The sequence below is a fragment of the Meriones unguiculatus genome, chromosome 10 (genome assembly GCF_030254825.1).
Source record: "Meriones unguiculatus strain TT.TT164.6M chromosome 10, Bangor_MerUng_6.1, whole genome shotgun sequence".
Taxonomy (NCBI): Eukaryota; Metazoa; Chordata; class Mammalia; order Rodentia; family Muridae; genus Meriones; species Meriones unguiculatus.
This window is the reverse complement of record NC_083358.1, coordinates 68,255,819-68,283,042: the sequence shown is the minus strand read 5'-3', so window position 1 is coordinate 68,283,042 and position 27,224 is coordinate 68,255,819. Positions and strand designations below refer to the sequence as shown.

At 43.1% G+C, this 27,224-nt stretch overlaps 1 protein-coding gene across 2 annotated transcripts in view; it reads left to right on the top strand.

The window, feature by feature from the left end:
- Adh7 (alcohol dehydrogenase 7 (class IV), mu or sigma polypeptide) overlaps positions 1-16,438 on the top strand; it is a 48,778-nt gene extending 32,340 nt beyond the window's left edge. For both annotated transcript variants that reach the window (XM_060392643.1, XM_060392642.1), the window contains exon 9: positions 16,116-16,438. In XM_060392643.1, the coding sequence (XP_060248626.1) occupies positions 16,116-16,227 (112 nt within the window). In that variant the 3' untranslated portion in view covers positions 16,228-16,438. The remainder of the gene's footprint in view (positions 1-16,115) is intronic.
- Positions 16,439-27,224: the final 10,786 nt, after the last annotated feature.

Below are 27,224 nucleotides of genomic sequence, written 5' to 3'. Positions count from 1 at the left end.
ATCTGTCAGGTAGGCTGCCTCTGCTCAAATGCTGGTGTCTTTCACTGTACATTAGCTTTGATGAGGTCCCATTTCTTACTAGGCTTAATGCCTGTGCTATTGGAGTCCTGTTCAGAAAGTCCTTTCCTGGCCAATGAGTTTAAGCCCATTCCCTGCTTTCTCTTTTATAACATTGAAGGTATCAGCTCTTACATTGGGGTTTTTGATCCATCTGGAGTTGTGTTTTGTGCAGAGCAGTAGATATGGATTTATGTCCATTCTTCTACATGCAGCTCTCCAGTTTGACCAGTGCCACTGGTTGAAGATGCTTTGTTCCAGTTTGTATCTCTGACTTCTTTGTAATATATAAATATATATATATATCATACAATATGTACACATACCATACACATGTATATTTAATATACATGTGTGTATCATATTATGCATACGTATATTATTATATATGTATGTGTGTATATATACAGATATATACCATATAGATGTGTATGTGTATTGTATGTAGCTATGCCTGGCTCTTCAATTCTATTACATTGATCAATGTGTCTGTTTTATGCCAATATCATGCTGTTTTTAATTACTACAGTTTTGCAACATAACTTGAAATCTGGAATAGTGATGCTATTCCAGCAGTTCTTTTATTGTTCAAGGTTGATTTGACTATCCTGGTGTGTGTGTATATGTGTGCGTGTGTGTGTGTTTCCACATAAAGTTTAAGATTCATTTTTCAATTTCTGTGAAGAATAGAATTGGAATTTAGATCGGGATTGCTTTTGGTAGAATGTCTATTTTCAAGTTGTTTATCCTACTGATCAACAGCTCTGGAGGTCTCTCCATCTTCTGATGTCTTCTTCAGTGTCTTAAAGTTTTTTATTTTATTTTATTTATTTTTATTTTTTTAATATTAGTTACAGCTTGTTAACTTTGTATCCCTGCTGTATCCTTCTCCTTCTTTTCCCCCCCAATCCCACCCTCCCTCCCTCATCTCCTCCCTGTCTCTTTCCAAGTCCACTGATTGGGGAGGACTTCCCCTTTCATCTGACCCTGGTTTATCAGATATCTTCAGGACTGGCTGTGAAGTCCTCCTCTGTGGCCTAGCATGGCTGCTCCTCCCTCAGGGAGTCGGGGGGGGGGAAGTCAAAGAGCCTGCCATTGAGTTCTTGTCAGAAACAGTCCCTGTTCCCCTTATTAGGGTACCCACTTGTATACTGAGCTACCATGGGCTACATCCGAGCAGAAGTTCTAGGTTATGTTCATACATGGTCCTTGTTTGGAGAAACAGTCTCATAAAAGACCCCTGTGCCCAGATATATTTGGTCCTTGTGGAGCTCCTGTCCTCTCCAGGTCATATTAACTCCCCCTTCTTTCTTCAGCACTCTGCTGAAGGTTTGGTTATGAGTCTTAATATTTGCTTTGATACACTGCTAGGTAGAGTCTTCCAGAGGCCCTCTGTGGTAGACTCCTGTCCTGTTACTTGTTTTCTCCTACACCCAATGTCCATCCCATTTGTCTTTCTAAGTGAGGATTGATCATCTTACCCCGAGTCCTCTTTCTTGTTTATCTTTAGGTGTATAGATTTCTGTATGTTTGTCCTATCTTATTATACAAGTCTCTCTCACTTGGTTAGAGTCCCAATATATTTTTGAGGCTATTGTGAAAGGTATTGTGTCTCTGATTTCTTTCTCAGCACATTTGTCATTTGTATATAGGAAGGCTACTGATTTTTATGTTACTTTTGTATTCTGTTATTTTGCTGGAGGTTCTCAAAAGATGAAACACAAATGGCTGAGAAACACTTAAAAATGTTCAGCATCCTTAGTCATCAGGTAAAGTCAAATTAAAATCACATTGAGATTTCATCTTACCTTGTTTAGAATGCCCAAGAATAATAAAACAAATGACAAGCAGAGAAAGGGGGAAACTTATCCATTACTGTAGGAGTGCAAACTGGTACAGCCATTGTGGAACTCAGGATGGACGCTCCTCAAAAGCTGAAAATAAATCTACCACAATATCCAGCTGTACCACTACTGGACTCTACATTGTACTACAGAGATACTTGCTCATTCTTGTTCATTGCTATTTTATATATAATAGCCAGAAATTTCCAGTTTCCAGTTGGACACAATTTCTAGCGGTCTATCAACTGGCAGATGAATAATGAAAATGTGCTACATTACACAATGAAATATTATTCAGCTCTTAAGAAAAATGTAATTTGGAGGTAAAGGGATACAGCTACAGTCATGCTGAGTGAGGTAACACAGATCCAGGAAGACAAACCTTACATGTTTTCTCTTACACAAGGATGCCAGCTTTTAAGCTTTAGATATGTGTGTTTCACTCAGAATAACTACAAATGTTAGTTAGCTAGTGAGGGACCAGGGAAGAAGAGAAACATTCCACAGAAGGGGAAACACACATAGCATTATAATGAGATAGAGGGAAGCCGTAATTAGAGGGAGTGGAGAGGGAATAGCAGAGGAAGGAATTAGGGAGGGACCTCCAACACGAAAGGCCTTTTGAGAAGACATATGGAAGCCTACTACTGAAAGACATATATGTATATGAACGGAATTTAAATTGAGTCACCATGTAATGGAAAAGACAATGCCCAAACTAGGTGTCTATGTTACCAAGTAAAACCCCAGTACCAGGAATGGGTTATGTCTTGTTGAGTTATTGGCCAAAGGGGTCTCCCCAAACATCGCTAAGGCCCTGTAAATGAGGACACTACTTCCTAACATCATCAACTATGTAAGTGAGAGAGTGAGCTGGTGCACAGCTAGACGCTTCATCCCTGTTGACTAGTCTTCACGGTGCTGGAAGATAGCATGTGTTCATGATGCAGGCTACAGGAGGAGAGAGGCAACATCAAGATTGCCCTGCAACCTGCAATAGTGCCTGCATGATATACTGGTGCAATAGTGGCACAAATGCTATGGCAGTAACCAACCAGCTTTGGTTGGATTTAAGGCTCACTCACAAGATGGAACCCACATGTGACACTGCTAAACTGCCCATGAGCTTAGACTAGGTAAGTCATGGGCCTTAATAGAAAACCTATTACTATTATTCTGCTAAGTGAACATAGCAATAAAACAACTCCTAATGACATATCTCTATACCACAGATCAGTGCACTGTTCAGCTCTCATCAGAGAAGCTTTTTCTTGCACTAGATGGTTAATTAACACAGACACACAACTGGCCAACACACAAAAAATGAGAGCCGTTGAAGCACTCAGCCCTAACTAAGATGTTTTTATCAAAGCCTTCCCCTCAAGGCTCAGGGATCTCTACAGAAAAGGAAGTAGAAAAATTCTGAGAATCAGAGGTGATGGATGACCCCAAAGAATCAGCCTCTTCCAGACACGGGAGAGCTGATGTATATATGAACTCACAGAGTCCATGACGGCATATACAAGAGGTTCACAGCTTCAAACTAGACAAAACTCCAGCACAAAGCACCACCCCCAACCACGAGGCTATCTGGAGTTGACACCTGCTAGGAGAGGAAACATCGGTTTTCGCTAATGTAGTGGCAACGGATCTGTCAACCACATCTTAAGCAGGCCACATGCTCAGGAATCATCGGCCGACACGAGGGCTCTCTGTTTCTTTACGTGCCATTTGTTTCTTTGCATGACTGGGGATTTTTATTTCTTTTTTAATTAAGTTTTTTTTGAGACAGAGAAAAGACATCACAAAATTTCATGGGTGGGGGGAGGGGTGCCTGTGAGAAGTCAGGAAAAGGGAGAGAGTATGAGCAAAAAAAAAAAATTGTATAAAAAATTTAAAACAACACATTTTTAAAATAAAAAAGTATGTCTCCTAATATTGACTCCCTTATTTCACTCCACGATAGATGGGTGAACGATACACAAACCTCCCTCCCCAGCTGAGGAGGTATTGACAGTGGATGGCTTGGCAAGAGAAGGGGAGTCAGTTTTCTTTTGGGGTGAGGTCCTTGGTTGGCTTACCATGCTTCAGTGGATGGCCCCACAGCATGTGTCAGTGGACAGCAAAGGCTATAATAATTAGGACTCAGTGGGTTATAATAATATTAGTAGTATTATAATTGTATTAACATGCATTATTCATATATGTGTTTGTATTAATTATAATTTTACTATTATTATAAAAGGGTTCTCAAATTTGGAATGAGAACATGGTGGGGGGAAGAACCTGGGAGGAACCAGAAGATCATTTAGGGAGTGAAACTTAGGAAAGGCTCACCATTTGCTTCTGTAAGCTTCAAGAAATCCAGTGTGACTGGTATTTGCCTGCCACAAAAAGTTAATAGTTTTTACAATGATGAAGCTTTACAAAAAAAAATGCCAACTCCTAATGAGTATTTTAATTCATTCATTTCATTCAATAATCAGCTTTGCCATGTGCTGTGATTAATATCGGTGCTGATGTGAAATTATGTTAACCTTCTGTTATGTTGACAGATTTCTTTCATTGCTCCCTGGCCCATCTCGTCAACTCCGGTCAGTGTGGACTGTGCCCCCCCCCATTTCCACGTCACGCCTCACTTCTCTTTACATATAAAATTGTGTCTCTGGGTAATAACAGGGGCGTCACAAATAGGTTGACAGTCGCCATCTGCTTCATGGAGATGCGTTTCTCCATCAATTTGTTTGCCTTTGTGAAGAAGTGCCAGCTTTCTGTTACACAATCAGCCTCATGTTCCAGTGGTCCTTTCCACTGTTTCTGTCGCGTTGCCAGCCACCCTCTCAGAGGTGGCTGAAGAGGTGAATGTCTCCTAATGTTCCCTCCCTGATGTGTACAAAGTTAGAAAGACTGTTCTTCAAGTTCTGTCTTTAAAAGAGACCTAGCAGAAGATCCTGTTTCCAGTGGATACTGTGCAAACATTTGCACTGATTCAACAGCAGATTGAGAGTGCTGTTTGTTCCTGACTTGGGTCAGTTTTCCTGATCATAAAACGCTTTGTCAGACTCGTCAGTGGACTGAAGTAATGAAGCATTTTCTTGTCAACTGCCCTTCCAGCTGTTTAGTCATTTTAAATTTTTATTTTGTTTGCGGTGAATAAATAAGAACTTCACTTAAGGTTTAGGACAGTATTGCAAACAATGCTTACTTGACTCTGCAGTCACATATTTGGGAAAACCATAAAGGTAGTGTTTTAACTTTGCTAGCTTAAGCTTTAAGGCCGGTGTTGGCAAAGAACCACAGAATTATACAACTAGCTGGCATGTGTCGAATGCGGTGTTACTCATCCAGTGAGACCTGTTATAAAACAAACTTTCCCGTCCATACAACAAACACACACTGTGGCTAATGACTCCAGGCAAAGCTTCATGCAATGGGAGATTGCCAGGAAGCCAATCTGACCCAGCACCACCTCGAACCGAAGCCCTCAGCAACTATGTTCTTGCCCATCCCACCCCCCAGCATTCATAATCCCGACTCTCAAAGGCTCTGGTTACAATTAGGGTTCTCTAAGCTTAGTTTCTCCTAACTTCTAAAACTGAGATCAAGGACTATGTCCTCAGAAATGAGAATGAATTAAACTCGTAATTCCTTCCTTCTAATCTAGTGCTTTAGACGAGGAATGAGAAACGGGTTCTCCTAAGGAAGGAAGCCACTGAAGGTTCTGGGAAGCACTTGTCTAAATCCAAAATAAAAGCTCAAGAGGATTACTGTAATGGAGGACTAAATCCCTCAGACAGAATAACAAGAAGGGTGCTAGGGTGCTGGTCCTGACACTACATGGAGGTCCCATTTTATTCCCCTTACCTAGAGGATGCTTGACCTGGGCAGAATTCTGATCCTAATTTGGACTACCATCCCTTACAAATATTGTGTGTGCATGTGTGTACATGTGCGTGTGTGTGTGTGTGTGTGTGTGTGTGTATTCATGTGGAGGTCAGAGGACAGCCTCTGGTGTCAGTCCTTGCTTTCCATCTTGTTTGAGGCAGGGTTCACCACGGGCTAGGTGGTGTGGAGACAGGGATTGTAGCCATGCTGGACCACACCCAGGGGTATGAGGGTTCCAGCCATCTAAACTCAGGTCCCATGCTTGCATGCTGAGCCACCTCCCTTTGTTGTCTCTTGGGGAAAGAAAACATGACTTCCATCTTGTTGGAAGAAAAGTGACTCTCTTTTACAGCTTTCTTCAAGCTGCTAAATTGTGAGGAATAGCAGGCTGCTGCAATAGCAAAGGTAGCCGCTGAATCAGGGGATTAGTCAGCCCACTGGGGACTTTTAGTGAGGCATGGCCCTCTAAAAGTGTCAGTATATTAGATGGCATTTCCATAAACAGGAAGAGACTCTAAAAGGGGAAATAGCTAGTCATCCCCTGAAATCTCTGCTCTCCACTCAGGAGAGCTCTAACTCGAGGCCTCTATGAACTTTAATCCAGTTTTTTTTTCTCCTTTTCAAAATTTGCACAAATGAGGGTTACTGAGAGTCCACCCCAGTACTTTGCCCCGAGGATAGCGTGATGCTGGGTAAACCCAGAAGCCAATGTAAACTCTGACCTAAATGCTAACGGAGAATTCAGCTCAACCCTTCATTCCGTCCACAATTTCCTGATCCCTGTGTTCTCAAACTCTCGGCCCGAGCACCTAGGGCTCTCTCAAGCTGAAAACCTGGACACCATTTGGATCTTTTCTTGTCACCCATTTCCACATCCCATGGATCCCGGAGGAGTGTGAAGCAATCAGTGCCCAATTCTTTCTCCCCTCCTCTCCCGGAACCTTTTACCCAGATCCCTGCAATCTGGGTAATCTGCCTCCTGTGGGAGAGATCTGGACTAGCTAAACCAAGCACTTCTCTTTCTCTGTTCTTAAAAATACCAAAAGGGATTTTTTTTTTTTTTTAAAAGCAAAGGAAGAGGCAGAACCAAATCCTTCGGAGCAAATTTTCCCGCGGAGCCTCAAAGCATGGGGTGCCCCTGTCTTTGTGCAGTGTCCCTGTGTGAGCGGTTAATGTTGGTTCATGCAGGCGTGGACGGACAGGGTGTCACCTGAAAGGGTGGCAGCAATGCCACCACAGGTGTGCTCAGGCTTCTGAGCCCTTCCTCCTCCCCTGCCTGCTATTAGAGCAGAAACTCTTGCTGTTCTCTGGCCTTTCGCTTTTTCCCCATGTAAGGCTAAACAGAAGACACTGCTGTATATTAGTAAATTGTCTTGTGCAGTTTAAGCTCCCCCAGGAGCTGGCTATGCAGGCAGGGTGGAACCCGCATTACAGACCCAGGCATGAACACAATAACATGTCCCCTAACATCCCTCCTCTAGGGTGGGCTAGCCTCTGACCCTGGGAGCAAGGGAACAGAAAATAGCAAAAGGGTTCAAAGTGAAGAGACCATGTCCTTAAGAACATAAAGAAATACATCTTTAGTGTGAAAACATTTTGAACAGAGCTGGGAGGTTAACATTTCTAGACCCCTTCCTAAAGCAAAAGACTCAGCCACAGTTTGTCTCATGGTGTTAAAATGCCTGGGCAGCGGGGTGGTGTGGGAAGAGATCGCTCAGTGGTTAGGAAGGTACACTGCTCTTTCAGAGGGGCTGAGTTCAGTTCCTAGCACTCATGCCGGGAAGCTCACAACTGCCTGTAACTCCAGCTCCAGGGGTCCTCTTCAGCTCTCCAGAGGACCCACAGACATGACAGATGCACATACATAAACATACATGAACATAAAATCTTGTGTAAGATGGGAGGAAGCTCTGTGGTAGGAATGACTAATCAGATGTCTCCCTCAGAAGAAAACAGTCGCTTGGGACCCTCTCTGTCAGTCACAGCGGGTGACTGTCTTGGTGTGTGTGGCTTCCCCCGTTGCTTTCTGATGGTTGGTGTGTCTGATCAGATGTCCGACTGTCTTTCTGTTGTTCACTGCTTTAGTCTTTCATCCCTGCTCTCTGTATACTTAGTAAACTCAATCCTTCATCCTCTGTATGAAGACTAGGGGTTTGATTGTCATAGACTCCAGCTTTATCGCTCATTAAAGAAGAGGTTAGTGAGCATAACTTTTTAATGGCAGTCTCATATAATCTGGCCTAGAACTCACTCTGTCGTTAAGGATGACCTCTGACCTCTGTCCACCTGCCTCCACCTCTGGACCGCTGGGATAGAGGTGCTTCCTGAGATGCTGGGACTCCAATCCAAGGTTTTGTGCATTCTGGGCAAGCACTCTCCTCTCTCAGTTTCTTCCCCAACCCCTATTCCTAGATGTTTCTTAAGTTAAAAAAAAATAAGTTAACTTAGTATTCACCAAGAACAGAAGCCAAACCATCCAGAACGATAGTCTATGTGACTTACAGTCTGTGTGATGTAACTTTCACTATGCTTTGGAAAATTGCCAGTAACTTCATATAAAATATGCTCTCCCGTTATCCGCATCCGATTTAAAGTAGGATGAGAACCCAGGGCAAGTTCTTGTCTCTTCCCTAAGACGTAGTATCTCCACAGGCAGGGCTGGGCTAAGCAACTGAAAGGCCTGTGGTTCCTGTGCTTAATGGCATTCAGAGACACTTTCCCCCTGGGTTCCCTAACAGAAGCGGAACCGTCACACCAGCTCCACAGCTCTCTCACTCCCCTGCACCACCCTGGCACGCTCAGGGTGCCTTAAATAAAATGCCTGAGGTTGCTGCACTAACCCCATGGGAACATTTCCTTTCCTTGGGTTCTCTCTGAAAGTCATCCTGCGATCTCTGTTCACCCCACCCTCTCTGCCTTCGCTAATTTCTGCTCTCCTTTTAGGATGCAGCTTCTGATCCCGGTCTCCCGCAACCCATGTGCTCTCCAGAGCCTGGGTGTGCTCCTGTCACTGTGATTCTGTCGCTCTGCGTACCACATCGTACTTTATTTTTATGTTCGTGAGTTTGTTCCTTCACGGGTCTATTCATCCATCACCAGCTGCTGGCCCAAGAACTGATGTCCTACAGTCTCTGTGTGCATGAAGGACTGGTTTCTTCTGTAGGCTTTCTAAAAGACCAGAAGGTGGCAGTATGAAGCTAAGGGGGAGGGAGCAAGCTGGCCAATCAGTTAACCTAGAAAGGCAGAGCTCCTAGCCCTGCCACCACCACCCCAAACACACACCTCTCCTCTCTCCCTCCCTCTCCCTCCCTCTCTCTCTCTCTAAGTTTCAGCTGCATTTTGTTTCTTTCCCAGTGGAATTCAAGAAATAGAAGTCACGGAGGAAAAAAAAATGTGCTCAAGAGAAACACCACACGTCAAAATACTGAACCAAAGGAACATCTCATAAAACACACACACCCTCCCACTGTGCTTGTGTAGTACCTGGAAACTGCTTCCCAAACAGCCCGTTCAGTCCACAAACCTCTGCCTAGTTTACAGGCACTTTCATGGACTGAGGGAGTTCTTGGGGGCAACTGTTTACTCCTCTACTGTGATTGGTCGATGGCCTTCTCTCAGTATGCTGCATTCACTCTTGTTCAGCTCCAGCCCCCACATCAGTGTTCTGATCAGTCCAGCACACCATCCACCCCTCCGGTCTTAGTAGTTCCAGGAAAACACGGCTTTCAGCTCAGCGAGGCCTGGACCTCTGCTTTGCGGTGCTTTTCATTTTATATTCTCTCTCCCTGCCCACCCACCGGCACCACCTCCCCGTGAAGTCCTAAGAGGGCAAGCCAGAAACCTGAGTCTTCCTTAGATAATTGTCAGCGCTAAGGTTAGCAGCCCGAAGGCAGGAAGGGACTCTGGGTCGGGCACTTAGCAGGGCTGCCAGAGTCAACTAGAGTTCAAATAAAAATGGTTTAGTTATTTATGTATTTTTCCATGTGTAATCAGGGTCGGACACACTAAGAGCGTGATAAAGGACCCAGGGTCTTGTGATAAAGGATGCTGTTACTGCCTCTAGGGCAAGGGGAGAGAAGAGAATTACCAATACCTGGCAAGCATCAGAACCACAAATGAGGGCTGCCTACCAGGAGCAGGGGCCAAAATGGGAAATAATTGCAGTTCAAATCATTAACCAGTCAAAAAGCCAAATCTATTGCATGGAACCTGACTCGCTCTCAATTATGAGGAATACGGTTGCGTTTTCAGATATCATTTCCACAGTCTGTCAGGTATGAGAAATTCAGTACAGCCTCTTCCTTTACTGTGATGGACCCACATGAACTTCATGTCTTCAGTGTAATGCAATAGCTATTTCCCTCATTATTATGAACCCAAACGACCCATTTGCTTTCAACTCTAATCAGCAAGAAAACACAAACATATAGGAAAGCCAAGCGAACTGTTAGACTGAATTCAGGCTCCCCAGCCACAAGCAGTTTGATTTCGTTGATTTCCCTAGGAAGTGTTAGCATTTCAAACACACACAGGCTTGCTTAAATGTAGCTCCGGTCTGTCCTTTCTTGAAGCAGCCGAGGGCCCCCTGTGTATGACCACCTCAGCTTTCATTTACCAAAGGCTTAAACATACAAGATAAATCACCAGGACACACTTGGCTCCCATTTCAGTAAGCACTCCTCAACTGAGAGTGTGTGCCTCCAGTTAGGAGCCATAAGGCATGAGTTCTGTGGGGAGGAGGGGTGGGGAGGAGGAAGAGTGAGTGAATGCGGGCCTTAAGATCGCCTTGCCAGCTCTTTCATGCTTTTCTAGAACAAAGTCACACTACATCTCAGGGGTAGTGAAAGGAGTGCTTGTTCCCAATTAACTCAGGACTCACCTTGGGAAAGGCAAAGGAGCCCTTCGCCTTGGTCACAATGGAGTGAAATTGTTGACTGGGTAGGGAAATGGCTGCCTTGGTCCTTCCAGCAGCTAGGGAACCACACAGCGAAAGGGACTGCAGTAGAAGCCTGTGCGGTCTTTCTTCCTTAGAGCTTTGCGTACAGCAAGAAAACTTAACTTGCCTTCTCTTCCCAGCTGGAACATCGGTTTGACTAAGAAATTAGACATATCTTATGACCCAAATTGGGCGCTGCGGAGGCAAAGCTTGTGGGGCATTTGCTCACAGCTCTCCATCTGGGTGCGGACTTCCTTGTGCTGTGGCCTTTTGAGCCTTTGACGCCTAACCCCTCGTGTTTCACTGTAGCATCCGGGAGAAGCTCACTACTGCCTAGGCCCAGCGCTACTCATCCTCCCTCCGAATAGGAAAATCGGGGTGGGGCTTCTCGGGCAGTCCTGGGGGCTGGTGGAGGGTAAGGCACTGAAAATGAGTCTGACCAACCCCCCGGAGATGTTGACTGCTCCAGCTTCTCCAGCCTTTCCCCTGCCCCCTCTCAGTATGTCCAGCTGCTGCATGCATACCGAGTCAAGCCAAATTATAAAAGTCCCAGGAGTACCCTGTTCTTATTGTTGTTTTGCTTTGCTCTTTGCTTTGCTTTGTTGCGGTTGCTCGTTTCTTGCTTTTGTCTGTTTGCTTGCTTTGATTTCTGGGGACAGCATCTTACTTTGTAGCGTTGGCTAACCTAGAACTTGCTAGGTAGCTCAGACTGCCTTCAAATTCATGACAATCCCCCCACCCCCACCCCCACCTCAGCCTCCCTGGTATTGGGATTATAGGCATGGACTATAATAATAATAATAATAATAATTATTATTATTATTATTATTATTATTTTATTAATACATGTTTGGGTGTAGTCGATGCAATGTACCCAGATCCTCAGGAAGCCCTTCTGGATGAATAAATACGTCAACATGTCTTATTTCTGTTTATAAAAAAGTTGCAATGTTCTGAATGTTTTTGTCCCCCTTAAAAATTCATACATTGAAACCCTAATCCCCAAAGCAATGGTGTTAGGAGATACAGTCTTTGAGAGAGGATTGGCCCATGAAGTGGCACTCTTGAATGGGTTTAGTGCCCTCATGAAGAAGCCTGAGAAACCCCACTCGCCTCTCCCAAAACATAAAAGTGAATGTGTACAACCAGGAAGAGACCTTTCACCAGCCTCTGAGCGTGCTGGCCTCCCATGCCACTTCCCAGACTTTCAGGGGCGAGAAATAAGTTCCCATTGTCTATGAACCGACTGTCAGTGACTGTATTTTGTTGTAGCAGCTCAAACAGACATGTACCTAGTACTGTTATACACAAGTTCTGTAACCTGGACACTATCTACTGAGGGGAGAGACCTGTCAAGTGTGTGAGAGCATTTTCCTTCACCGTCACGCTTCTCCCTAGAGTCAGAAAGCGGGAGATCCAGACCATCCAGAAACCTGGATATCTTAGCAGGGCTTACCATTTCCTTCCCTTGCTGCCAGGACCGTGGACTCACCCAGTCGCTCATGTGATTCTTTGTTAAGAATTTGGCAGAGGTGTTTCTTTCATAGGTAGTGTTTGCCTGGAATGGCACCAGCTCAGAGCTGAGCTTCCAGAATTAGCTTTCCATGTGGCTGGGGACATAGGAGGAGCAGGACACTGCCTACATTTAGAGATCTCAAGAAGGAAAAAAGAGGGTGGGAGTCACCATGCTCTCTCCTTGGGGTGAAAATTTGCAATTCCACACTTCATCCCCTTGCTTGGTGAGGTGTGAAAGCAGTAGAGTGGGAAGGGTGACATGGCTGAGGCTCCATACCAGTGGACCCGCCCACTGGCTTTTGGTAAAACCAGACAATGGTTCCCTAAGAGGCTAAAGGATAACTTTAGATCAGTGTGAGGAGGGTTGAGGAACAGGAGCTTCATGAGTAAAGATTGCTCTCAGTGTTCAGAGGCCTGTGGCTCTCAAAATGGCACTTCAGATTTGGGCACAGGCCCAGTTCAGATGGACAAGAGGATAAGATCAATGAACCTAATGAAAGTCTGTTGTGAAGACAGGGAAAAAAGGAGGTGATGCCCACACTAGGGTTCATTGTCTTTTTCAATACTAAGTGTGTATGTTTGCAGAGCAGAGCAGAGGTTCAATTCCTGTGTACCAGGCATAAGGATGTACAGAAGATGGTTACTACTTTCATTTTCGCAAGCATGTTTTCACCATCGCTATCTTTCACACTTAATTCACACAAAGCAACTCCCTGCATGCTCAACTTGTGGGAAAGGGAGATCCCTTGGCACTTGTTGTTTTACCTCTGCATCCACAAACACTCCCACATCGTTGTGGCCAGCCTTCTCTGTCCACACAACTCAGGGCTACCCATGATATACACTAGGCTGGAAGAGAATACCTGAACTCCAGTCTAAAACCAAATCAAACCAAATGAAACTGAAATCTGGGATGGAAAACAATGAATAATATATGGTGAACAGATGCCAAACTGCTAAAGAAAACATTTTGGAATTATAAGAGAGCTGAAAATGACCTTGAATTTATGCAAATTCAACCCCTTTGTTTATAGCTGAGATGGGAGCAGGGATGGAAGACTGGTGGGCCCAAAGCAGAGCTGGAAAACCAAGGTTTCTTCTTTTTAAAATTTATTTATTTTTATTCACTTTACATCCTGGTTGTAGCCTCATCCCTCCTCCCCCACCCAAGTCCCACCCTCTCTCTCCCTTTTCCTCCCTCACCTCTTCCTCAGAAAAGGGGAGCTCCCTTTCCCATCCACCCCAGCTCACCAAGTTGCATCAGGACTGAGCATGTCCTCTTCCTTGGTGGCCTGATAAGGCAGTCCTGCCTGGGGGAAGTGAATAAAAAGCTGGCAAGTGAGTCTGTGTCCAATGCAGTCCTCACTTCATTTACTAGAGGACCCGCGTGAAGCCTAAGCTGCCCATCTGCTACATCTTTGTAGGTGGCCTAGGTCTAGTTCATGCATGGTCCTTGGTTGATGCTTCAGCCTCAGCAAGCCCCTCTGGGCCCTGGTTAGTTGGCCCTGTTGGTCTTCATGGGACGCTCCACCATACAATAAGGAAACTTAGTCAACTATGTTCACAGCAGCTTTATTCATAATAGCCAGAATCTAGAAACAAACCAGATGTCCCTCAACCAAAGAATGGCTAAAGAAACTGTGGCACAGTCACACAATGAAATACTACTCAGCTATTAAAGACAAAGAAACCATGAAATTTGCAGGCAAATGGATGGAACTAGAAAAAAAAATCATCCTGAGTGAGGTAACCCAGACTCAGAAAGACATACATGGTATGTGTTCATTTATAAGAAGATTACAGTCATATTGTATAGGATAAGTATACTATGAGGCATAGACCCAAAGATGGTAAATAACAAGGAAGATCCAAGGGAGGATGCATAAATCTCACTTGGAAGGGGAGAGAGAAGAGACAGAGGTAGTGGTTGAAGAGAAGAAACAAAGTAGGAGAGGAGGCTCAGAGATTAGAGGGTGGAGGTCAGACCTGGGGAGAGCAAGGACAAGAGAACAGAAAGCCTGTAGAGAAAAGAGAAATGGAGTGTGGGGTATCTCTGTGACATGCTAGAGACCTAAGTCAGGGTAGACTCCTGGGAGGATATGAGGGGGGATTCAAGAAGAGACTCCTAGTAGCAGAGACCATAGAGACCGAAAAGGACTGAAGACTGAAGACTGGCCTCTTAGCAGAGGGAGGAGTACTCCAACCCACCCACAAAAACTTCAACCCTAAATTTACCCTGCCTCCAAAATGTGCAAGGATAAAGAGAGAGCAATGTTTCTTCTCAATGCAGCCTTTTCTGATTCTTCCAGCGGGTCCCTCCACTTTCCAGAAGCTAATGTGTCATTATCGTCAAACTTTAGAACACATGGAGCTGTTCTCAGCTGGTTGTAAAAAGGCCAGAGAACAATGTGTGCTCTCCAGCTCCCCAGGCAGTTCTGGTCTCTGGTTAGGAGCTCCCCACCACCACCAGAAGTCACCCATGGAGACGTCCATCCCTTCTGTCTGGCGCTGGACTTTGCTCCACTGTGGTCTGCCAAAGCGTTGTGTAACTTCTGCAAGAACATCTCCAAGTCTGATACTCACAGTTCTTTCCAAAATTATACTCAACAGCTGGGGAAATTAATATACCTAATATATATATATATATATTTATGACGTGAACACAAAGATGGTATAGAAATAGTACCAAGCAGATGAAGAATGATCAACAGAGAAAGAAGGTTCTGGAAGCTGATCATCACATTAGACTCAAGTGCCTCTTTCTAAGCCCTAGCTCTCTTGCCCTGCTTCACAGAAATGGGTCTGATCTTCTGTCCTTTTGGCAGACTTGCTTTTCAGCTAAAGGTGACTTTCTATACTGTCCCTGAGCATCTCTCTGTGCAAAATAAACAGCCTAATTTCTTTGATACCTCTGTCCGTCATTAATCTTCCATTATATTTACACTCTAGTGCTTCTAGTTTTCTTTTAAATTCAATAATATTTTTCTTCTGCAACACATAGTCTACTATTGACTCCATCAAGAGTACATTTATCTGCATGTCTGAAAGTTCAACTTGGATGCTCTTTTTATTATAGTAAAACATCACAAACATCACCATTTTAATCATTCGGGTATGGGGTTCAGTAATGCTGTCTTTCCTTAGGTTATTAAAACACATCTCCAGAAACCTTCATCTTGCAAGGCTGAAACAGTATTATTTTTTGAGATTATAATACAATTAATTACATTATGTTCCCTTTCCCCTTCCTTCCATATACCCTTCCTCGCTCTCTTTCAAACTTACAGCCTTGTTTTTCATGAATTGCTGTCACATGTGTGTATGTAACAAACACAAATGTATCTTCCTAAATACAGCCTGTGGAGCTGTGTAATGTTACTTCTCTGAATATGTTTTCAGGGCTGATTGTTTGGTGTTGCATAACCAATGGGTGTGCTCTTCCCTGGGGAAGACCCTCTCCTACTCTCAGCATTCCTCAGTTGCCTGTAGTTGTCTGCATAGGGTCAGCCTCACGGACTTTCTAACCGCTTTACCATGCCTGTTGCTGTTTTCCTTGGTCAGCTCATGCTTAGGCACTGATGTTGGTGAGACTTTGTGGGTGTAGCTTCTGACACTACTAGGACATGCAGCAAACTCCTGATCCTCTGGCTCTTGCAGCCCCTCTTCCACAATGCTCCCTGAGCCTTGGGTACAGGAGCTTTGTCATAGTGAATCAGCTGGGACTGGCTCCGCAGCTCTGCATTTTAATTATATTAACTCTCAGTGAAATTTATGATTTGGAAGTAACTTCTCCTCTTTCAGAGATTCCTTTTCATTCTACTAACTATGTCCTTGGATAAGAAAATTTTATTTTCTCATTTGTCTGTTGTTGCTTTTAGCTCCCATGGCTTTGATGTCATGGTCAAGGAATGGTTGCGGGCCAGCAAATGGCTGGAAGGTAGAGGTGTTACCTACAAGCCTGATGACCTGAGTTTGATCCCTGGAACCTGACATGATGGAAGAAAAGAAGCCATTCCTGCAAGTTGTCATCTGACGGTCACAACCATGCCAAGGCATGTCCTACACACGCATGCATGTGCAAGTACACACACACACATACACACATACACTTACAAAAATAAAAAATTACCAAATCTAATGTCATGAAAGCTTTGATCTGTTTTCTGCCTAGAGTTTCATGATTTAAAGTTTTCTTTTCCCGCTTTACTCCAAGTCGTGTTGTCTTTTGATTTAACCGGGATAAGGTTCAGGTTCATTCTCATCCAGTATCGCTCGTAATGCTGAAGAAAGGTTTGGTGTTCCTCCCACAGAGTGGTCTTGGCACCTTGGGGGCACCAAACCTGACTCCCAGAGACTGCCTGCCTCTAAGACCTTACGGCCACCGTCCAGAGAGAAGTTCTGACAAATTAGAAAGAAAACACAGAAATAAAAATCACAGCAACATCAAATGCTACAAACACTAACTAGATGTTACTAGGCAATCACTGACAACACGCCTGAATTGGGACACTCCATTCAGAGCCTGGAAGCGACCAGTGAGACGGCTCCGTGTGAAAGCACCTACCATTCAAACCTGAAGAGCCGAATCTGATTCCCAGAACCATGGGTGAGAAGGAAGGAGAAAGCCCTTCACACATGCCCCAAACTCTGTCACACACTGTGTTCACACACTAATAATAATAATAATAGTAATAATAATGATAATAATAAATAATTTTTAAAAGACTCAAGAGATAACTAACCTTATGATGCTCAGAAAGTTGAAAGGTTCACGTCACACTTAAGTACTGACTAGCCCACTGGATCTTCGTGCCTCATTCTTGTTTGTAGTTAGTGTTAGAGCAGCAGTTACTGGAGGGCTGCCCGGCCCTACTGAGTGTCTGGGCATCCTTGCTGAAGGTTAGCTGATCGTGAATGTGTGTGAGCATTGTTTTCTGGGATATCTGTTCTGGTCCATTTGTCCTTCTATCGGCTCTCACGAAGTTGCCATAGCGGTATATGTTTGTGTGTATCTAGGTGTGGAGGTACATGTGTGTACACACGCATGCTTGTGTGTGTGCAGGTATGTGGTGGCTGGGAGACAACTTCAGGCGTCTGTCTTCAGGAACTCTCCATCTTGTTGTTGTTTGGGGTGTTGCTTTTTATGAGGTCTCTCGCTGGTCTGATACAAGTTGAGCTAGACCGCCGGATCAGCACGTCCTGCTGATGACAGGTGATCTCCACCCATCTAGCAACCAGTTACCGTTGTTTTTAATGTGGGTTCTGCAGACCAACTTCATTTACTGAGTTATCTCCCCACTCACATACTGTTTTGATATCTATAGCTTCGTAATATGTTTTGGCATCGGCAAATGTGATGGCTCCAACTTTGTTCTTTCTTAAGATTGCTTTGGCGACTCAGTGTTGCAAAGTCTTACATGCGTTCTCGGATATTCTTTTGCTTTATCTGTAAAACAGCTCCTTGGAATTGTGACATGGATTTCATGGAATCTGCAGAGTGCTTGGTTGCTATGAATATTTTTTTTACTCCATTCTTCTGGCATAGCCGTATAGCTCATGTTTCCTTATAGGAACAGGTGTGCTGAATAATTTTATCTTGTGTTGTTAAATAAAGTATACTAAGGGTTGGGCCCCATCTCAACTGTTAAACAGTAAGAGAGATAAACAGCAATAGGCTAGAATATCACATTTTATTTGTCCATAAAGGATAGCAGAACCATGTGCTTTGGATCCTGAGCCAGGGTGAAATGAGATTGCCGAATGGCACCATAGGCCTAGCTAACACCCTGGGAACCTGAGAGGAGGACAAATCACTCTTTTCCTCTCTTCTTTGGGGAGAAGTCAGGTTAGCCTCATGGAGATTCCAAACTAGAGCCTTTCTGCAGTGCTGTACTGAGCAGCAGCAATTGGAGCTCTGAGCTTTGGTGTGGGGGAACCCTGCTTAAGAATGCCCATTTCAAAATCACGAAATTTGCAAGTAAATGGTGGAACCTGGAAAGGATCATTCTGAGTGAGCTGTCCCAGAAGCAGGAAGACACACACGGTATATACTCACTCATATAGACATATAACATAGGATAAAACTACTAAAACCTGTACATCTAAAGAAACTAATCAAGAGAGAGGACCCTAACTAAAACGCTCAATCCCCATCCCGAAAAGCAAAGAGGATGGACATCAGAAGAAGAAGAAAACAGGAAACAAGTTAGGAACCTGCCACAGAGGGCCTCTGAAAGCCTCTGCCCTGCAGACAATCAAAGCAGATGCTGAGACTTATGGCCAACTGATGGGCAGAGTGCATGGAATCTTATATAAGAAATGGGAAATAGTAAGAGCTGGAGAGGATAGGAACCTCACAAGGAGAGCAACAGAATCAGAAAATTTGGACACAGGGGTCTTCCCAGAGACTCACACTCCAACCAAGTACCATGCATGGAGATAACCTAGAACCCCTGCACAGATGTAGCCCATGGCAGTTTAGTGTCCAAGTGGGTTACATAGTAATGGGAAGAGGGATTGCCTCTGACATGAACTGATTGGCCTGCTCTTTGATCACCTCCCCCTGAGGAGGGAGCAGCCTTACCAGGCCACAGAAGATGACAATGCAGCCACTCCTGATGGGATATGATAGACTAGGATCAGAAGGAAGGAGAAGAGGACCTCCCCTATCAATGGACTTGGGGAGGGGAATGCGTGAAGAAGGGGGATGGAGGGGGAGATTGGGAGGGGTGGAGGGAGGGGTTTATGGGGGGATACAAAGCGAATAAAGTGTAATTAATAAATAAAAAAGAATGCCCATTTCAGGGAGGGCCGGGCAGAGTGTAGTGTTAGCTCAGTTGCATCAGGGTAAAGTAGGAGGACAGCACTAGAAATGATTAAATCAGGTGATTTATAAGTTATGCATGTAAAAAGTGATTGAATCCATTTTGGCACCAGGCTTGTGTATCTTAGTGTTCCCTGTCCTATGAAGTTTTAGTCTGTCCACTTCCTCCACCTAAATACAGAGGTTAGAGTTCCTTTTATTAAAGCCTTTTGTCATGGGTCTAGGCAAAAGTGGCTTATGATCCCAGCTGAGCAGCTTCCTAAAAACTTCAGGTTTTTATTGCTTCTCTTTTTTCACCTGTGTGTGAGCGACCATGCTCACATCAGTATGGTACATATGTGTGTATGAGCTCTCAGGGATCTCAAGGCTGATGTCACGAGTCATCCTCAGTCACTTCTCCTTATATATCGAGATAGGGTGCCTCGTCAGCCCCGGAGTCACTTCTCCTTATATATCGAGATAGGGTGCCTCGTCAGCCCCGGAGTCGGCTGCTTCAGCTAGTCTGGCTAGCCAGCTTACTCTGGGGAGTCTGTACCTCTGCCTCCTGACTGTGGGATTGCAGGGGAGCTGCCACAACCACCCAGCTTACATTAGAGATTGGGAGACCCGGACTCCAATCTTCAAGCGTCCGTGGCAAGTACTCTACCCACCAAGCCATTCCCAGAGCCCCTTCCTTGCTTCCCTGAGACATATTTAATCATGTTTTCTTCTTGCCAATTAGCTGGTGTAATTCAATTTTAATTTTGTTTTTTTTCAGAGCTTATGACTCTGAAAATGTATGCCTTTGCGGGACAGGAGTTTGAATCCATAGCCCAGTTATGCATTCTGTAAGTCTTTCCTCATAACTCTTCAAAACAGATGATGATGTCTGTATAGAGCCTGTACAGTAATGTGATATCTCCTTATCGATATGAACAACTTGTATATCCAGCAAGTTCATGAGTTACCCGGGATGGTGTTAGAGAGCACTCTGTAATTCAGTAGAAGTGGGGTAGGCCTTCCTCCTCCCCAACTCTCCTAGGCTCTGTGGTGATGCCAACTGTTGTTCTGTGAACCTCACTTAGCATAACAAGAACTTGCCTGAGCCGCTATTACCTGGTGTCATTTCGCTTGTAGCCTGTCCACCCTTGTGAATAGCAGTCTTGTTTGTACCCATTCCACTCCCATAGATTAGAATGGTACTTCCAAATCCTGCTGGTTTTTCTTCCCCCCTCTGTAATTCTAACTTTTCAAAGCCAGCATTGTTTAGGACTAGGAAGCCCCCTCATTTTGCAGCTTTCCTTTTGTCAATGGCCTTCTTTGTCCTGCTTCATGCTTCCTAAACAGGACTCTACTGGGTGAGATGGTTCTCATTTGTTTTCGTTTGACTTTATTCACTGTATGCCCCAAACATTATAGGTGCTAAGTAAAATATCAATGGAATGGTTTGCTTTCGACCTTTGTCATTTCGTTTTGACAAGCTCCCCTCATTCCCCTCTTTCTGACTGAAGGGGATTTTCAATATCTTGTTTGCCCTCTATTTGATGATCTGGTATAAATGACGTCAGTTCTAGCCTCCTCTGCTTTCACACTGAGGATTCGTTTGTTTGTTTTGTTGTTGTTTCTTGCAGTTGTATCACTAGTTGTATCTGTGTAAATTGCCCATTCGTAGTTTGTCACCTGGGGTCCCAGCCTTCACCTTAGCCTAATGTGTAAAACATCCATTTGAAGACCACACATCGCCAGGCTCAGCGAAGCCAATAACACACGTGTTCTAAACTGACATTTGTCTCACTTAACATCATAGGCCTTGGTATTTAGGATACTGTCCTAGGTGTTGATGACCTTTCAAAGCCCCGTTGTAGTTTATCTTCCTTCTCTTACATTTATTCAGATACTGCATTTGTCTGAGGATGGATGGATCAGGCTTAAGTTTGGGAGCTAATTTTTGTAGCTGAAGCTGAACTCATGAACACAGTTCCTAGCTCAATTTGCATTGCCTGGCACAGCAACTGCCATGCACTGTGCTTTTTTAATTGAAAAATGTAATGCACAAAGACTGGATTGGAACTGTTCCACATGCTGAATCTATCTAGATAATACGACTTTTACTAAGCCCTCCAAAAGTCTCAGGAGGGTTATCCTGGTTGGTTTGTTTTGATTTTGCTTTTATTTTCTGGTTTTTGTTTGTTCGTTTTTCTATACAGAGTTTCTCTGTATAGACAGCATAGCCCTGGCTGTCCTAGAACTCGATCTGTAGACAAGGCTGTCCTTGACCTCACAAAGGTCTGTCTGCCTCTGCCTCCTAAGTGCTGGGGTTAAAGCCAACATCACTTACACTGGAGAACAGCAGGGGTGATGTGGGCCCTGACCCCCATTGTTCTCCAACCCAAGGAGGCCTGTGGGGGCCCCCAAGCAACAGTCAGCATAGAGCCCTCTCTGCCTGCTTCAGATGGCCTGATCACCTGGGGCATAGACAACAGAGCAAGCAGAAGCCTGAGGGACCCCAGAAACATTCAGATTCACCTGAGGCAGAGCTACCAGTGCCAACACCAAGAACAGCCAGATGACTAAAGGCCAGCATAAGAACACAATCAACAAGAGCCAGGGCAATATGGCACCACCAGAGCCCAGCTACGCTATGACAACAAGCCCTGGATATTCTAATACAGCCAAAGCAGAAGAGGATAACCTTAAATTCAACCTTATAATGATGATAGAGGCCTTTAAAGAGGAAATTAACAAATCCCTTAAAGAAATACAGGAAAACACAATTAAAAAGATGAAGGAAATGAATAAAACTTTGAGACCTGAAAATAAAAGTAGAGTCAATAAAGAAAAAACAAATTGAGGAAATCCTGGGGATGGAAAACCTAGAAAGAAGAACAGGAACTACAGGTGTAAGCATCACCAACAGAACTGAAGAGATGAAGAAGGAATCTCAGGCAGAGAAGACACAGTAGAAAAAATTCCATACATCAGTCAAAGAAAGTGCTAAATTTAAACAATTCCTGACACAAAACATCCAAGAAATCTGGGATACTATGAAAAGACCTAACCTAAGAATAATAGGAATAGAAGAAGGCAAAGAGTCCCAGCTCCAAGGACCAGAAAATATCTTCAACAAAATCATACAAAAAAAAAAAAATCCCCTAACCTAAAGAAAGAGATGCCTGTAAAGACACAAGAAAAATACAGAACATCAATTACATTGGACCAGAAAAGAAAATCCTTCCACCACATAATAATAATACATTAATCTTACAGGGGCTGGAGAGATGGCTTAGTGCTTAAGAGCACTGTCTGCTCTTACGAAGGATCTGGGTTCAATTCCCAGCACCCATATGGCAGCTCAAAACTGTCTCTAACACCAATTCATTCCAAGGGGTCTGACACCTTCACACTAATGCACATAAAATAAAATTAAATAAATTACTAAAAAAACTTACAGAGCATAGAAAGAATATTAAAAGCTTCAAGGGAAAAAGGCCAAGTAACTTACAAAGGCAAACCTATCAGAATTACACCTACTTCTCAACAGAGACTCTAAAGGGTGGAAAGGCTTGGACAGATGTCTTGCAGCCTCTAAGAGATCATGGATACCAACCTAGACTACTATACCCAGCAAAACTCTCAATCACCATAGATGGAGAAAACAACATTCCAAGACAAAACCAAATTTAAACATTATCTATCCACAAATCCAACCCTGCAGAAAATGCTAGAAGAAAAACTCCAATTGTAGGAGGTTAACTACATCAAAGAAAACTCAAAAAATAAATAATTTCACACCAGCAAGAAAACAAAGGGAAGGGAAGCACACACAACAAACACACGACAAGCACACACATACTAACACCATCAACTTCAAAATAACAGCAATTAACAATCATTGGTCATTAATAGCTCTCAACATCAATGGACTCAATTCCCCAATAAAAACACAGGCTAATAGAATGTATGTAAAATCAAGATCTGTCATTCTGCTGCATACAAGAAACATACCTCCATAACAAAGATAGATATTACCATGAGAAAAAAGCTTAAAAAAGGTTTTTCTAGAAAATGAATTCAAAGAGCAAGCTGGAGTGGCCATTATAATATCTACTAAAATAGACTTTCAACCAAAATTAATCTTTTGAGATGGGGAAGGACACTTCATACTCATCAAAGAAAAAATTCACCAAGATGATATCTCAATTCTGAACATCTATGCCCCAAATGCAAGGGCACTCACATTCAGAAAAGAAATATTACTAAAGCTTAAATCACATGTTGAAGCCCATACATTAATAGCAGGACGTCAATACCCCTCTCTCAACAATGGACAGATCATCGAAACAGAAACTAAATAGAGAAATAATGAAATTAACAGATGTCATGAATCAAATGGACTTAACAGATAACTACAGAACATTCCATCCAAAAGGATATACCATCTTCTCAGCACCAAACGGAGCCTTCTCCAAAACTGACCACACGGTTGTTCACAAAGCGAACCACAACAGATAGAAGAAGAATAAAAAATAAAAAACACTTTGCATTTTATGAGACCATCATGGTTTTTATGAGACCCCATGGATTAAAACTGGACTTCAACAACAACAAAAACAACAGAAAGTCTACAAACTCATGGAAACTGAACAATTTTCTACTCAATGACCACTGGGGTCAAGGAAGAAATAAATAAAGAAACTAAAGACTTTCTAGAATTCAATGAAAATGAAGGTACAACATACCCAAACTTATGTGACACAATAAAAGCAGTGCTAAGAGGAAAGTTCACAGCCTAAGTGCCTTTAAAAAAAAAAAAAAAGAAAGAAAAGGAAAGATCATATACTAGCAGCTTAACAGCTCACCTGAATGCTCTAGAAGAAAAAGAAGCAAACACACTCAAGAGGAGAAGGCAGCAGGAAATAACCAAACTCAGAGCTGAAATCAATAACTTAGAAACCAATAGAACAAAATAAAGAATCAATAAAACCAAGAGCTGGTTCTTGAAAAAAATCAACAAACCTTTGCCCAAACTAACCAAAAAGCAGAGAGATAGTGTCCAAATTAACAAAAGCAGAAATGAAAAGAGGGACATAACAACAGACGCTGGTGGAATCCAAAGAATCATTAGGTCTTACTTCAAAAACCTGTACTCCACAAAATTCAAAACTCTAAATGAAAAGGATGATATTCTCCAGGGATACAGCTTATCAACTTTAAATCAAGATCAGGAAAATAATTTAAATAGACCTATGACCCCAAAGGAAATATAAATAGTTATTAAAAGTGTCCCAACAAAAAAAAAAAAAAAATCCCTGGACCAGGTGCTTTTAGCACAGAATTCTACCAGATTTTCAAAGAAGAATTAATACCAATACTGCTCTAACTATTCCAGAAAGAGAAGGAACATTGCTAAACTCATTCTATGAGGCCACAGTCACCCTGATACCTAAACCACAAAAGATCCAACAAAGAAAGAGAATTTCAGGTCAATCTCCCTTATGAACATTGATGCAAAAAATACTCAACAAAATACTTGCAAACTGAACCCAAGAACACATTAAAAACATCATCCACCATGATCAAGTAGGTTTCATCCCAGTGATGTAAGGATGGTTCAACATAGGAAAATCCATCAATGTAATGATCCACCATATAGACAAAATGAAAGAAATAAACCACTTGATAATCCTATTAGATGCCGAAAAAGCCTTTGACAAAATCCAACAACTCCTCATGTTAAAAGTCTTGGAGAGATCAGGGATACAAGGCACAAACCTAAACACAATAAAAGCAATATACAGTAAGCTTCCTCAAATTGAATGGAGAGAAACTTGAAGCAATTCCACTAAAATCAGGGACAAGATGAGACTTCCCCTCCCTCCACATCTATTATACAGCTGATAAACACCTTTACCAAAGTGGATGGATACAAAATTAACTCAAAAGAAATCAGTAGTCCGTCTTTATACAGACGATAATTGGGCTGAGAAAGAAATTACGGGAAACAACACCCTTCACAATAGTCATAAAAACAAAGTATGTTGGTGTAACTCTAACCAAGCAAGTGAAAGACCTGTATGACAAGAACTTCAAGTCTCTGAAGAAAGAAATTGAGGTAGATGTTAGAAGATGGAAAGATCTCCTATGCTCATGGATCTGTAGGTTTAACATAGTAAAAATGCCATCTTACTGAAAGTAATCTACGGATTCAATAAAATCCCCATCAAAATTCCAACACCATTCTTTACAGACCTTGAAAGGGCAATTCTCAACTTCATATGGAAAAGTAAAAGACCCAGGATGGCTAAAGCAATTCTGTACAATAAAAGAACTTCTGGAGGTATCACCATCCCTAATCTCAAGCTGTACTATAGTACAATAGTAATAGTAGTAAAAACATTATTGGCATGAAAACAAACAGGTTGATCAATTTACTAGAACTGAAGACTGAGAAATAAACCCACACACCCATAGGTGTGGACACCTGATTTTTGACAAAGAAGCCAAAGTCATACAATGGAAAAAAGGCAGCATCTTCAAAAAGTGGTGCTGGTCTAACTGGATGTCCACTTGCCGAAGAATGAGAATATATCCGTATTTATTGCCCTTAACAAAACTCAAGTAGCATAATGCTAGGGGCCAAAGACAACCCCTCATGGACAGTTGAGTGAGGACCAAATTTCTCACTGGCCAGTAGCATCCTTCACCTTGAAAAGACATAAAGAACATAGAGAGGGGAGAAAAACAAATCAAAATCAAAATACTGCCCTATTTCTTCCCTCTTTCTTCTGGCACTACAAAGAGCAATATGATTTAAAAGCTCAGGTACACAGGGTCTGCCTCAAAGAATGTGTTTCTCAATATAAAGAAACAATCCACTCTGCCCATGCCTGTCATTGGATAGGTGTTTTGTTGTAATTCTGGCTGTATTGTGAAGAGGCAAAGGTAGTCTCCTACAAGAGCCTAATAACTTGACTCCTAAAGACACTGTGCTACAGGTGGAACTATGGACCGTCTGATCAGACTCCCAGATTAGTAAAGTGTGCCAGGAAGTGCAGCTCCCTCTCTTGGCTGGCTGCACGGACCACACAAGTCCACAAGACCTTTGCTTTCCTCAGTTTAGTGTAAATTATCTCACCCAGCTGCAAAAGCTTTGTAAACAAAACAAACAGAAGACCCTCGGAGGGCGATAGGAAAGATTTATTTTTCCCAGTAGAGCACCATTCTTTGTCTTTTGCCTCAGACCTGTTACCTTGTGGTGCTCCAAGAAAATTTAATCCCATGGAAGAAGGATTATTTGCCCCCTCTTCTTCCCCTCCCTCCTGCTTCTCTCTTGCCTCTTTCTCTCTCTTCTGTCTCTCTCCCTCTCTTCTTTTGTGAGTGAAGCCTATGAAACTCAGCTGAAACATGTGGCAAAGTTCCTCCTGGACCATGGCCACATGGAAGGATAAATACCATTCTTCTTTTCTTTGAGAAGCAAGACAGAGTGAGTGTGTGAAAACAGCTACACAGATGAGCGTGTGTTTTAGCAGTGCATGGCCTGTCCAGTCTGCTAAGGACCGGATCTTTCCATTTGCTTTTCACAGGCAGCTTTATGGGCAGTGAGTGGTACTCAGTAAGACCCTGAGACACCTTGAGTCCGTGTTGACAAGCGCAGCATACAGGAGGAGAAGAAGCAGCTGTTTCTATTCAGCAAGATGCCCTTCAGCTCTGGGCAAGAAAGAGAGAGATCTGAAAATCATCAAAATTCTCTATCCGCTCTAAAACCTTCTCAGTTGACCTGAAACAGCCATGTCACTAGTGGCCAAATAAACACAGCCCAAGATTGTGTCCACTCACTTCCTGACACTTCAAAGAGGACTTTGAAGTGAGATAATGAGCTTTAAAGGCAGGTTTTCAGGGGAGAGAGTTTTTCTTTTCTCCTTTTCTTTTCTTTTTTTTCTTTTCTTTTCTTCTCTCTCTCTCTCTCTCTCTCTCTCTCTCTCTCTCTCTCTTTCCTCTTTTCTGCCAAAATGGAAGAGTCCGTTCTGCCCATGACAACCAGGATTGCTACACAATGGAAAGAGAGCATCAACACAGAATAAGAAGCCAGCGAAGCTCCCTCTGGTGCTGGGGCTTATGGGATGGAAATGAAAAAAAAGAGAACAGGAAGATCCGTGAAAGAGTTCAATCTGAATTTCTTAAGAGC